General features: G+C 34.6%; 1 protein-coding gene across 2 annotated transcripts in view; it reads right to left on the bottom strand.

Moving 5' to 3' along the window:
• Nucleotides 1-15,309, bottom strand: part of ROBO2 (roundabout guidance receptor 2) — a 1,769,701-nt gene that overhangs the window by 1,721,107 nt on the left and 33,285 nt on the right. For both annotated transcript variants that reach the window (XM_025376509.1, XM_025376508.1), the window contains exon 2: nt 11,336-11,457. In XM_025376509.1, the coding sequence (XP_025232294.1) occupies nt 11,336-11,444 (109 nt within the window). In that variant the 5' untranslated portion in view covers nt 11,445-11,457. The remainder of the gene's footprint in view (nt 1-11,335; nt 11,458-15,309) is intronic.

The raw sequence follows: 15,309 nt of genomic DNA, 5'->3' as shown, positions 1-15,309 counted from the left end.
TAATGTACTTTCAGTTTTAAATTCTTTCTCAAGGACAAGCCATTTGTTTGCAAATGATTTAGCATACAAAAATGATTAAACACGACAAAAAATGCATTGCACATAAAGTTCAGATTACAAATGAATTAAAGTAATACTAACAGAACTATAACTTATAATGAATTCAAATAGCTTTCAGAAGGGTCATCTGTGGAATGTAAAGAGCAATCTGAATTTATTTTTCTGGTAACTGGTCACAGCAATGTTTTCTAGTCTAGTGAGTGACTGTTCATACAGTACCACATGTGTTCAACAACACACAAAGTTGGATGACAAAAATCTACCTTAGTGAGAAGGCAGCTATTTCCAGGGGCACCAATACTGAACGTTAGTTTTGAGTTTTTGGTTTGCTTTTGTTTACAAGGCAACGTAATGTTTAAGGAAAAAAAAGCCTACCAGTCCATGTTGAGAAAACATTTCAATCCATGTAAAGACAAAAGTCAGCTGCCACCATGCCAAGCAAACTTCACAGTAGGTGACATGTTAAATCAGTAACCTCCAAAGGGACTTCTGAGAAGCTATGGGTAAAAGGCACACACAAAATGCCTCTGAGATAAGTTCACAAATGAAATGGAAAAGTATATCTGTGTATAGCCCAGAAGAATGGTAAGTATTAGGAAACAAGAAAACTAAGTTGAAAGAATCCCCAAAGTAAAAGTAGACCAAAGAAAAAGAAATAAACAATGAGATGTGAGATGAGGCAGAAATGGTGAGCGACAAGTAGACATACTGAGAAAAAAAGTAGCTAAAGATAGTGTGCTATTATTTCAGCAAAATTAAGTATATCAATACTGAGAAATATGACTTGAAAAAGATTCAGTACCTCAAGCAGAAACATAAACAAATAACATCTGGTTTTTTCTTTTGATAACCAGTATTTTAAATACAAAAATCTAAAAATATTATCTTTGTTTAAAAGTTACACATTTATCGTTCCAATCCTCAGGGTGCACTATTTCAAACTAAACAGTAATCATTTCAATAACAAAAATGCCCTATAAATACTGTATGGAAATAAATGTCCTAGCAGATGTTAACCAAACATAAGTCTTCACTGGATTAGATTTGAAGGTGTTTACAGATAATTAAAACTTGTTTTTATAACATAACTTAGCAGCTAAGTAGTAAAATGAAAAGGGGATATTCAAATTATAAGATATAAAATGTTAAAGATAGAAGAACGTGTTTATTTTTTCAGTATAAATATTGTTAAGCTCAGAGAAACAGTATGAAACCTCAGGACTCATGAAAGGCCACATTCTAGAGGTAGTGATTGACAGGTATAACAATTCCCCTACAGCGTGGTGCCCGTTGTCATGGAGTAGCATGTCACTCACAGTGATTGACAGGTATGACAATTCCCCTACAGCGTGGTGCCCATTGTCATGGAGTAGCATGTCGCTCACAGTGATTGACGGGTATAACAATTCCCCTACAGCGTGGTGCCCGTTGTCATGGAGTAGCATGTCACTCACAGTGATTGACAGGTATGACAATTCCCCTACAGCGTGGTGCCCATTGCCATGGAGTAGCATGTCGCTCACATGGTACCACCAGAAGGCTCAAGTAGGAAGAGCCAATAGTCCATATGAGAAACCACGGAAGGCTAAAGATAGAAGCAAATATTTGGGCCACGCTGAAGAACAAGTTCACCGGGTGAACTGGCATGTGGCTAGGGTACAACTTCCCACACACACCTAAATAATGAAGCAGTAAAAAAACAAATTTATCAGAGAAGTATTTTATTATTATTAGAGTCATGATGAGCATTCTCCTCATTAGGAGAGTTTTATGGTTTTTTCTAGCCCTACTCTATACTTTTTAAACACAGTCTCCAATTTTGAAAATAAAAGTTTCTTATTTTTAATTCACATCTCAATTAAAATAAAACAAAAACCAAAAATGTAGAAGTTCCTTATTTTGACCATCTATATATCATACACAACAAAAAGACTGATGAAATTCCACTAAACACAACAGCTAGATCCTTATTCCCCTTAATGCTTAAGTCCATTTCAATAAGGATTTTGTACCAAACCTGCCCTTCCCAAGACTACCTGGGGCCTTCATTTTGTTATTTGCAGTGGACAGTGTTAACTTCATATCCATGCTGGCTTCCTTACATCCAAGATGCACATACAGCCAGACTGATTTTTTCCCATCAGATGTGACTGGATCTTCCAACTTCAGAATGCCTTGATGACTTCCTCTTTATCTGAAGATCACTTTAAAAAGCCTGAAGTATTTGGCTCTTCCCTAAATCTTTGGGCAGACGTAATGTCATCCTCCCATTGGCTTTCTTTGTCCAAACTACATTAGCCTTATCTCAGATCCTCAAACAAGTTATATTTCCTGCCTAAGATCTTTGTATGAGTGAGTGAATGGTCTGATGAAGATAGTTCCTTTTTGCCCACAAAGGTTTTATTGATCATGCTGATAATGAATTTATTGTTATTTTAATCCTTACTGTTATACTCAGGCTTAAATTCTCTACCCTATACACTTCAGTTGACATAATTTTAATTTCCAATATGATGCTTCTCTTTTCTATCAACACTCTCTCCCCATAGGGTTTCATCTAGATCAGGAGTCAGCAAAATTTTTGACAAAGAGCCAGACAGTAAATATTGCAGGCTTTGTGTTGCCAAGAGGCAAATTTATGGAACTTTCCTTGCTGAAAAATTTCCCTATATTTTACATTTTAGACTTATAAATGTAACACATATTTATAACTCATGAGCCATACAAAAACAGGCAGCAGACCAGATCTGGCTCATGGGCTATGATAGTTTGCCAACCCCTCACCTAGATTCATGATCTCAGGCATGATCTATAGGCTATGATTATCTAACTCACATCTCTAGCCAAGTCTACTCGTCAGTGCCTACTTGATATCTCCACTTGGATTCTAACTAGCGTCTCAATTTAAGATTAAAAAATGTGAAATCAATCACACATATGCACCTACCCACACCTCTGTTACTTGCAAACTGCCTCATGTCATCAAGACTTTGCCATATCACTAAAAGTGACCATAATCCCCCATGTCCCTAAATCCAAATACCTTGGTATAATTCTTGCTCAGTAAATTCAATCATCTTCAAATCAATTTCCAATCTCAGCTGATTTTCTCCAACTTTATTGCTACAATCATAATCCCAACCACCATCATCCTTCAATTAGACAGGTGCAATAGTCAGCTAAATGAACCCCCTTCCTTCACTACTGTACTCTCCCACAAAAGTACACCCTCCTAAGAGCTAAGTTCATCATATCACATATCCATCATACACTTTTCAATGTAGTTAATTTATACTCACACTTTGATATAAGATCTAAATCTGGTCCCTGAGAGCACTCATGTAATATCTCTCCACGCTCTTCCTTCATGGACATTCCAGCCAAACCGGCCTTGTTTTCTTTGCAAGAAACTACCAAGCTCTCTTTTAAATTACAGAATCTTTGTATCTGCCCTTCTTTCTGTTCAGAGAACCCCAGATCTTCAAAGTACCTCCCTATTTACTATAAATAGTAGAAGACTGTTCAGTCTTCACTCAACTCTCAAATGAAATACTACCTCCTCAGAGAGAAAAACTCTCTGAAATACCTAGAGCCAGATCAGTGCCTTCCTACCTGCCAGCTTCACTCAGCCACGTTATCACTTGTGATCTTCTTCATAGTGGTGCACCTTGCAGCCCTTCACACCATCGCTTTGTGTAGGTATTTGCATGTCTTCTTCCTGTTTCCCTCTGCACTACACTATAGCCAATTATGTCTTTGCCCTCTTCACTGCTATATTCCCTAGTGCCTGGTAGGCTTTCTATAAATAGCCATTTATTGACTTATTGACTACATGTATATGCTAATCCTTTTTACTAATTTTTGTTATACTATATATTTCTCTTCTGTCTCTCTTTGCTTCCCTCTCATGTCCCTTGATGCTCTCTACTCAATATTAACACGTACATCATTCTGTGTCTTCGGTATTTCTCTTTTCATTATATTATGATAGGTTAATTTTCCTAAGAAAACACTATTTTGACAAAAGCAAAGCATTAAAGTAAAGCAGCATAGGATCAATTTTTTTCCTGGTAGAAGGAAACACGGTCTTTCCAAGAAGACAATTCCGCCAGGAAACAAAACAAACCAAACTATTTCCGGTAAGTCCTAGTTCCAACACTTGAAGCCAGTATGTTTTCCCACTTTCAAGTATCCTTGACCGTAGAGATAAAAGGTATCCACTTAGAGATACTGACACATTACCACTGCCTAAATTTGGATCCAGAAACACAACTTAGTATGATATCAATTAATGTGACAGTCATTTGAAAGTAGCTTTATCCACATCATCCAACAGAACAAGTGACCTTTCTAATTAGCGTCTTCAGTTAAATACCTAAATCTGATGAAGAAAAAGTTATGCATTATGCTGAATTGCATTGGCTCACTATTCTAGAATGCTTTCAAATTAATTAAAAATGAGATATTCAGTAATGAGAAATATAAAAAGATAAAAACCTATTTCAATCTATTTAAATTAGAATTTAACATTTCTTTAATACACTAGTTTGTAGTCAATTGCAAGAGTAATAAAGCAAAATTATTGAGTCTTTAATAGTGACCATTCAAAATTCATAATGAATTATTAAAAAGAAAACTAAGGTCCCTATCAACTTTCCACTTCACTTCAAACCTCAGCCAAGGTCATTACAACAGCAAGTAAGACTCTACACAATCCCCACTTCTTCTCCTCTATTCTGTTACTTCTGGAATCTTCTATTACTCCAAATTGTGTGCTTTGCTCCAGACACAGCAGCTCTCACTATCTTGTTCTTCCAATTGCCATCTTCTCTGTGTGGCCTTTCTTGACTATCCAATTAAAAATTACCCTATCAAAATTATCTGATCCCCATCCAGGGTTACTTTTCAACATCTAACTTATGATACTTTGCATATTTATGCGGCTCATTGTCTGTTATCTGTCTCCCTATGTTAGAATGCAAGCTTCATGATGGCAGAGTTTTGGCCAATCTCCTTCACTCAATAATTCCTGACCCAAAGTAAACACCTCATAAGTATTTTTTGAATATAGAAATGTATAGTCCGAATTATCAAGGAGTTTATAAATAAATAAAGACATAAACCAGCATTATAGTGCAATTTGAGAAATATCAATAGTGTGGTATAGGAGGAGGTATGTAAACTATGGGAAGCAACAGTTAAATGAGAAGCAATCCAGAAAGACACACAGTGTAGGTGATATCTGAGTTAAAGGACAGAAAGTAAGAGGATAACCAGATGGAGAAAAGAGAGGAAGGTCTCACAAACAAGCATCGGAAGTTACCATAAGAAAAACAAGTACAAAATAATCACGAGAAAAACAATTGCATCCCAACTATTATGACAAACATAATTAACTATGAAAACCCAAAACAGTTCATGCTTTGATAATGCTAAAGTTGATAAGTAGATTAAGGTGTGATATGACAATCTGTAAATCTTAGTGCTTCCTAACTTTTGAGAAAACACTTTTAGGCAAGATATGATGATTTACGGAAGAAAAGTTGCGATGGATGAGGCATGTCCCTTAAAGACAAACACTGTGAACACTGTGTACAGCGTTTATAATGGAAAGGTGCCAGGTTTTTTTTTTTTTTAAGTCTCTTGGAATATCAGTTGGCAACTTTGAAATTCATGTGTAATTCATGAGTTTTTTAAAAGAAGTGCAATAAGTAACACAAGTGATTCTAGAACTTGTCTTTAGGCTGAGGTCGATATTGGCATTATAAGTTGAAGTGTTAGAAAGGAACAATAAGAATTAAGAATAAGCAGTAATTTCTGCCAACATCTGTGGCACCCAGTCACACACAAGGCAATTTGGAATCTCCTGGTTTCCAAGGTTCAGGCTCTCGTACTTTAGTTTGTACATAAAGGAATTAAGTTATTCTTAAAGCAGTTTCAGCACTTCACACTAGGAGATGGTTATGAGACAGATCACAGGATGAAGTGAAACAGGATGTGTGCCTGCTTGTAGAAGGAACCTCCTTCCTTCTGCCACTCTATTCCTACTGTTTTGGCAGGAAAGTCCTAGAAAAAATTTCATATACAGATTAATTTCAAACAATTTACATTGTATTTTACTATTATTAGCTTGTAGAATATCTTAGCTTAGGCTGGGCATAGTGGCTCACACGTGAAATCCCAGCCCTTTGGGAGGCTGATCCCCTGAAGTCAAGAGTTTGAGACTAGCCTGGCCAACATGGTAAAACCTAGTCTCCACTAAGAATCCAAAAATTAGCCGGGTGTGGTGATGGATACCTGTAATCCTGACTACTTGAGAGGCTGAGGCAGGAGAATCATTGAGCCCGGGAGGTGGAGGCTGCAGTGAGCCAAGACTGTGCCACTGCACTCCAGCCTGGGCAACAGAGCAAGACTCTGTCTCAAAAAAAAAGAATATCTTAGCTTATATATTTCTCACACCTGATCCTACCACTTTACTTCTTTTTTCCTGTTTATACTAATTATTTCTATTCCTCTTGACATATAGGCAGAGAGATAAGACTAAACTGTGACACAGACAATGGTATCTAGTAAATTTACCTGTTCTTCACGGTCAATTCCACAACAAATTTCAAATGCAACCAAAATCTCCAAATGAAATCTTAATTCTAAATTGAGGGTTTATACAGTCTTCAAATATGTTCAACTAGAACATCAGAGCTCAATACAAATAGTTAAATCCCTTGGGATGGTGTTTAAAATATTTTTTCCTAGATAAATTCAGCTTCAGAGGATGAGGAGACCTTCATTAGGAGATGCACCTTAAAGAACAAATTAAGTTAAACAAATGTGAAAGAAATAATACTTTATTATGATGAATAGTAAGATTTTTTTGTTACTATTGTGAATTAATGCCATCCAAATATTGAGTGATGTAATTCAATTTAGTAAAACAAAAAAGTCTACATTATCCACTTCTTTCCTTATAAAAATGAAATATGCTATAACTTGCATTTTTTCTATGGCAATGACCCTGATGATCAGAAAGACAGGTTAAAACATAAAAACATGTAAAATCATCTAATCTAAACTATAAAAAAGAAATCACTTTCTGCAGAAAAAATATTTTTTTAAGGAAGCACTCAAAAACAAATCTCTACTAGCAGACATACAATACACACATCTCTTGCTATCTCCCATGCAGACTGCATTAAAAGGCTTGCGGACTACTTTTAAGAAAACAACACTCAGATGTCTGGAAATTATCTGAAATGCATGATTAATCGACACAGACAATTTTCTCAAGAAATCAAATTTTGAAGACAAGTAATTCAAAAGTGTTATTGTCTTTAAAGTAAATCCACTGGTATTCTTAAACTGCTGTAATACTTCCTCTGTTTACATGAACCTCTCAAGCTGTGGGAATGCATGTAATCTCTAAGAATAGCTGGCTTCTTTTGTAGGAAAAAGCTGTTAGAAATGACTTAGGATTTCAAATGTTTGGGAGTGTATATTCATGTGGGTTTTATGTGTTGAATATTTGCATTTATAATTTTAAGACGTTTAAATCAAAAACTAAAATGACCTATGTAACATAATTCTGCCATACGATAAAGTAAATTCAGTTAAATTTTTCCATACATATGATTATCTACCACAATATAAAAATATTTGCATATCATAAAGAATGTAAAAAACACTGACTTCTATTATACAGCAGAGTTCAATTTCACTCCCACTTAGCTTGATGATATTTTCAGGTCATGCCTCTTGGAATACTCAATATTCATTGCCAAATGTCTGAGCTCACCTCTCTTGATGCAATATTCAATTATCAAATGAAAATAGTTTACCAAGCAACCTCACAAAACACAAACTCTAGGTAGCATTAAGGTTTTTCAAAGTGATTATTCCTTACTGGTAGTGATCCTAAGATATTAAAACTCATAGATCACATGATCTGAGATTTTCTAATTGAAAAGCTGTAGCCGTAAACCTTTAATTCAAAGTCGCATACTACCTTCAGCTGTCAGAAGAATTACGCAATCACTTAAATTTCTGGAATGAAAGAGAAAATGAAGGGAACAATAAAAGTCACTTTGAAATGCACTGGGAAATGATTGTAAGGGACCAAATGGAGGCAAAGACAGAGAGAGAGAAGGCTGTTTATCTAACCTTCCCTTCTTGAATAGGTTTTCTCTGATATCTCTAGAGAAAAACTGGATGTGTAACAATGAAATACAAAACACAAGATATTATCTTAGTATCATTACTTGTAATGACTCCAAGATGACATATTGAGAACTCGCTAAATAGGACAACAAAGTGATCTGCTTTTCCAAAATTTTGCCCCTTAACTTAAATATTTCATGGTGAAGATCAATAAAACTGAAAATTGGAATTGCCAGATATTATCAGATTTTATTTTTTGAATGCTTAAAGCATTCCCAATAAGATTTTGGGCCAATTGCTGACCCAAAATCTGGTCATAAAGATGGAAGTTAAATTAAATTGTCCTCAAGATTTAAGTTTGCTACATTTGTAAGTGTCACTTGCTTCTTCAAAATTTCAAACTTTCTCATATCTAGCAGCAGATTGAAATTAGGAATTTAAGCATGTAAATTCATCGTGGAAACCACATTGATTAAAATTTTCTGTGTATTCATGATAATGTTTAAAATTTTTGCCACACTTAAACCCTAAGTTAGTTACAAAAACTCTAAAATTATGTGTGTTTAAAAACTTGGGCTAACTTGCTTTTGAAAACGTACTGACATATTCATTCCATTCTTCTTATAAGTATTTTTGTGTCCTTCCAAAACAGCACACCATTGTATACATCCCCAAAATAGCACTTCTTTGTTAAAGCCATTAAGACAGAAATATTTTGGGGCCAGACGCAATGGCTCATGCCTGTAATCTCAGTATTTTGGGAGGCCTAGGTTAGAGGATTGCTTGAGGATAGGAGTCCGTGACCAGCCTGGGCAACAGGGTTAGGGCAACAATGGTAAATATGAAGAGCTTGTGTAGAAAATATAATTTACTTATACCATTATGCTTAAGAAATTATGTGAAATCATGTGAAAATAATCTTATAACATTTGCATGCATGTTTGCTGCAAGAGTCACACTTCATTGATACTTAATCATAATCTTGGACATTGTGAGTCCCAATAACCAATATTTAATGCAAGATTTTAAACTTCATAGAGAGAAAACCTTATTTATAAATTTTAATGTATTCTTTTCTTGACAATAATAAGGAGCTATGAGATTTGCATTTAAAAATACTTAGTAATAAAAACTTTAATTTTTTAAAACTTTTATTTTTAAATTCTGCTTAATTGCATAAAAGTTAAAAGGTAATATTTAATATTTAATGAGGCTTATTGATCTAAATGATGATATGCAGCTTGGGTTATACTTGCAATTATAAGATTTGCTCATTACACCTAAGCAATCTCCTTCACTCAATCTAGCTACCACAAGGGAAGCAAAATTCCCTGAATCATAATATCAAAGCATTCCATTATGTTTTCTATTAAGTTGTTTTGTTCTTTGAATCATAGTCTATTTTAATTTATCCTTTAGAAAGAAAACAAATTACTTAACTTGCATTTACCACTAGAAGCTTCACTACAGCTAGGCTTGGAATTGATTTCAGGCCATTTTTTTAATAAATGATGGTCCCCAATGAAGGATAGAATATTTGATCAATCAATATTGAGGAAATAAAAGTGTTCGGGTAAATAAGAGAGAAGAAACCTATTTTTCTCAAATATTTTAAATATCTAATAACCTATTCCTCATCTAAAACAAGCCAATTACTGGAAATGATGGTCAGAGGAAGGTTTCAGCAGCCCTGTGTAATACCACGTGTCATGTAGGATCACCATTACAGAGAACAGTTGACATGCTGCATTTTAGTAACTCTACATATTGCCAGAGAAATAAACAACTCTTCTAACCACAGAAATCCAACGTAGCTACTGTCTACATATTCTTGGTTTAGACGTTTGGTGAAGAAACTACTATGTGTATTAAATATATTTTACATTAGTTTTATCACAAAAAAGAAAAATGAGAATTCTATTGGATGCTAATATAAATTCTGAATGGCATGAAAGAAAAATCAAAATCAAAGCTGATCTTAATTAACAAAATGTATTTTCTGCTTACATGTATATACAACTATTCATATACAAAGGCACACATGTATTTGTGGTTTTGAAAAGTAACTATTTAATTTCAAAAATTTATTGAACAATATTACATATGGCAAGAAAACTGCTCTTTTTGAAGGATCTTTTAAAAAGTGTTAAACTTTCTTAGATACTTTGAACTAGCAAAGCTCAACTTCATCACAATTATATGATACCACTGCACACTTTCAAGTTTATCTGGAGTAATATACCTATCCCCTGAAATAAACTCTGAACTTCCTGCTCAGAGATTTCATTTCAAGCCTTGAAAATGCAGAAAAAAATGCCAAATATACTTGCCCCAAAAGGAAAAGAAAATTTCAAGGGTGTCAGGGACATTTTATCACATAAAATATGGAATTGAAATTTGTATCTGAGCAGGCAACACACCTCCAAAAACAATACAATAGTTACCACAAAATACATTAACAAATACTAGATTTGGCACAAACCACTCCATGCAGCTATTGATCAAATCACTATTGAAAGCCTTATTTCAAAATCTATGGCCCTTTTCTACTCTCCAGGAGACATTTCAGGATGCCACAACCTTGCAGTTCCACTCTATCATTAATTTCCCCTAAATACACTTGGCAGAAGAATGAGAAACATCACATTTTTCATTTAATTTCTAAAGAACGTCACATCCTTTAAGAAAAGGTTCTTGAAATTTTGCAATGTAAAACATAAAAACCCTAAAGAAAAGGAACAAACATCGAAAACTTGTCTTCCAAATCACAAAATCTTTATATGCTACGTGTTCTTGTAAAATACCACACCCACAAACTCATACTCATACCCACCCACCCAAAACACACACACACAGCCTCATAATATATCACACACATATATATAGCATCAATTACAACCGAGAAAAGCCAGTTTCAGAACGGTGGCTTCAAATTGGATGCATTTACTCACACCTAATTCTAGTTCGGTTTAACTGGTGCAGAGGCATTACAATACCTTGTAACAAAAACCTGCGGGAAGATTACAGCAACTTGCTTAAACGTCAAACCAAAGATTCACATAATTTCATCATACAGTGAAATTCGCATCCAGCTCTCAAAGAATTAGAACATCCTTGCACTTACCTTGGCCTTGTCCATTCCCCTGCTGACCCCAAAAGACCACAGTCGCCATCAACAGCCCCGGAGCCCATGTCCACATCCTTCTCGTGACACTTTCATGTCTTCTGGCCATTGCATCTTCAACTCTGCATATTGAGTGGGTGGATGTGAAAGTACAATAAATTACATTCTTAGAGAAATACATTACAGCTCAAATCCCGTATCTAATATGCATTGTGCATTTCCGAATTATCTTGCTAACAAGGAGGTACATTTGCTTCCCTTTGGATTGTCATATTGATGATTAATATGAAAGCTCATTCATCTTTAACCTTTATTCTAAGCATTCATCTGAATTACATTTTTAATATCATTTTCCAAAACAGGCCATGTAACCCATGAAAGTTAAAAAGTGCTCCCAATATACACATTGGAGTTCAGCCAAGCAAAAAAATTGTGTATGGACACTACTTAAGTATAACTTAATACTTAGGCAAATTAATGAATGTAATATACCATGTAGTCTCTACATATATACAAAAGGACTTTTCAACACATTTATGTAAGTTTAGCATAAATACCCTTGAAAATAATCTCAAGTGTTAAGTGGTATTCTAATTATGTCAGTAATTTTAACTGAATAAAGAGATTCATCATGTGCAAAAACTAATCTTGTTTACTTAAAATTGAGAGTAAAATTAATTATAGAAGTTACAAAACACTTGTAATTTTGATTTCAGATACATAACCCACAGGAACTTTCATATATGCAAATATTATACATATATATGACAATGTATATTTGAATGTTCATTTTGAAACTGCTTTTCATATTGATACATGAAAATATTTAAATGTCCACCAAAGCATTTATTTATTCATACATCTGAATGATACACAATAGCTCAAAAGAATAAACTTGAGTTGCATGTACTAATATGGATAAGTGTCAAAAATAAATAGTGAAGCAAAACTAGCAAATTAAATAACGATAAGTCTAAAACTACACCTTCCATATGTAAACATGTACAATAGTTAAAACTATACATTTTATGTTGCATAAATAGATAACACAGCATAATAATGCATAAGAATGATAAACACCTTCAAGACCAAAGTTAGGAAATTACAAGACTACAATTTAAATGGTTAGCAGGTGGAATTTTAAATCAGAGGTTACTCCTAAATCCCAATTTTTCCACAGTTGACAACATATGGAGTTAAGAAAAGTAAACTTAATGATTTCCAGAATGAACCCTTTATTCAAAATGCGACATAATTACAATTCTAATAAACTTGCAAGGAAATCCAGCCAGCCACAAGTTTTCTTTCTCCCTTTCTCCTACATCAGAAAAGGGGAGGATTTAATTACCGACTTTGCATTACTTAATTTCAGACTCATAGTATCAGAGCTAAAGAGAAATTTAAGAAACACCTAACTCAACCTCCCCATTTTAAATGACCAAATGAGTTGAGAAGGTTACAATGACATTTCTGAGTTCGTATGTAAAAACAGAATTTTGATGACAATAACAGGTTAAGTACTAATAAACACTCCATGAAAAGTTACTGTAATCCAATTTATTTTACTATGCTAAGTGCCTTACATTCTTTACCCAATATAGTTTTCACAGAAATCCTATGAACAAAGCACTTTCAAAATTTACCACTTCACAGCTAAGAAAAACAAGGCTTAGAGAAATGCTACACAATTCCCTAGTCGTGAGGTTAGTAGGTACTGTTGTAGAGACTGAGGCAAAACAGGACGATTTCAAAGCCTATGCTCTGAACAAGTAAACACTAAGCAGGAATTTAGTTCTAGATCTCCCAATTGTAGTCCAATAATCAGCCAAAAAATGATGCTGAGAAGAGGGAAAAAAAGATGTCTTGTGTATGGAGCCTCATGTATTTGATCCCAAATAAACATCTTCAAATTGAAAATCATTAGAGCATAAGGCAATAGAATTACTAGCTTGTTTCTAAAATCATCAACCCTTCCCAAGTTGAACACAGAAGTGTATTTTATCATACCTATACGTATGTATAATGTGTGTTTATATAAGTATTCCTGTGGTTTATGTATCTGGATTTGGAATTTTGAGTGTTTTGTGATTATTTATTTATGTATGTTTAAAGTCTCCCTCTGTCGCTGTGGCTGGAGGGCAGTGGCGTGATCACAGCTCACTGCAGACTTCAACTCTTAGGCTCAAGCAATACTTTTGCCTCGGCCTCTCAAGTAGCTTGGACTACAGGCACACACCACCACACCGGGCTAATTTTTTTATAGAGATGGGATCCCACTGTGTTGCCTGGCTGGTCTCAAACTCCTAAGGTCAAAGGATCCTACCACCTAGATTTCCGAAAGCAATGAGATTATAGGTGTGATCCACCTTGTGTTTCTGATTTCTTCAATAAATTTTACTCATAAATTTAATTACACATTAATTTTGTGTACATAATGAATCTCTTTTGAGGTTTAAATTACTGATATAATTAGAGTACCACTTAACTCAAAACTTGGAATGTTTTGTGAATGAATTGGGGTATCCAGGGCAAATCTCAACTGCCACACCAACACACATTTGAATTGTTAATAATTTTACATTGAAGAAAAAATGACGAATGTTACAAAAGAACAACAGTGGTGCCGGATTAACTGATTAGTGGACAGTGTGTAAGATGGGAAGTTGTTGCCAAAAACCAACGTTAGTGATATATGTGGATGTGCATGTAGTGTGTGTGTATACACATTCTTTTTATTTTGCTTTGTTTTGAGACAGAGTCTTTCTCTGTCACCCAGTCTAGAGTGCAGTGGTGCAATCTCTGCTCACTGCAACTTCCACTTCCTGGGTTCAAGCAATTCTCCTGCCTCAGCCTCCCGAGTAACTGAGATTACAGGCACACACCACTATGCCTGGCTAATTTTTGTATTTTTAGTAGACAGTGTTTCACCATGGTGGCCATGCTGGTCTTGAACTCCTGACCTCAGGTGATCCGCCCGCCTCAGCCTCCCAAAGTGCTAACATTATAGGCATGAGCCACCGTGCTCGGCCTATACACATTCTTTTAACTACTACTTGCAGAGCTTTGTTCCCTTATAATTATAGTGGAACTATTTTTACTTAGTATCAAAATATCCAGATCCACCCATCAAATTGAAAATAATCCTTCAGTAAATTACTTTTGCAAATTTATTTTTATATAATATTTCCTTAACTTCTTCTTACCTACATTCAGTAGTCATTTTAAAGGTATAATTTTAACTATTTTATCTAGAACTGAGGCAGTATTTGAAAAAAATCTCAAAACACTCTTCAGGAAGTATTGGCATATAAAACACCAGTTCCAACATATATTTTAGCAGCATTTTAAAGGACAGATGGTTTTCAAAATATTATTATAATTTAAAAAAATGTAACCTTCCTCTCTGAGTTGACGTTTATGGAAAACGAATATTTCATAAATGCCAAGTTACTATGATGTATTATCTAAATGCCATCCCTGCCATTCTATAAATATAAAAACCATAACCTCCTAAGTAACTTTGGTATTAGTCAACAATTGTGCTGATGAAAAGTAAAATCAATTCATTTAAAACAATTTTTCCATGAAAGAAAAAACAAGTAACTTATAAGAAGCATAGTAGATGAACCAAAAAATAAAGTAACATTAACCACAAAGACATGCCATGGACTTCTCTAATCTTGTTTTGGAACACCCTTTTCATGCATATGAGAATAAAAAGTAAATACTAAATACCTACTTTATGTATGTACTTTCACTTGTATCTATTGCTCTTTAAAGATTAAAATAACTCCTACAGCCTGGGTAGTTGAGCCCATTGTGCTCTTCCGCCCATAAAATAGATTGGCTATGCAGCGAACAGCGAGGTAAAACTTAGGCTTTCAGATTGGCTATGACTATGGAAACAGACTTCCATTCAATAGTGTTCATCTTGCTCTTTCAAATGTTTAAGGTCACAAGGCAAAAGAGAACAG

Source organism: Theropithecus gelada, chromosome 2 (assembly GCF_003255815.1).
Source record: "Theropithecus gelada isolate Dixy chromosome 2, Tgel_1.0, whole genome shotgun sequence".
Lineage (NCBI taxonomy): Eukaryota > Metazoa > Chordata > Mammalia > Primates > Cercopithecidae > Theropithecus > Theropithecus gelada.
The sequence above is the reverse complement of the archived record's forward strand: the minus strand, read 5'-3'. Positions and strand labels throughout refer to the sequence as shown.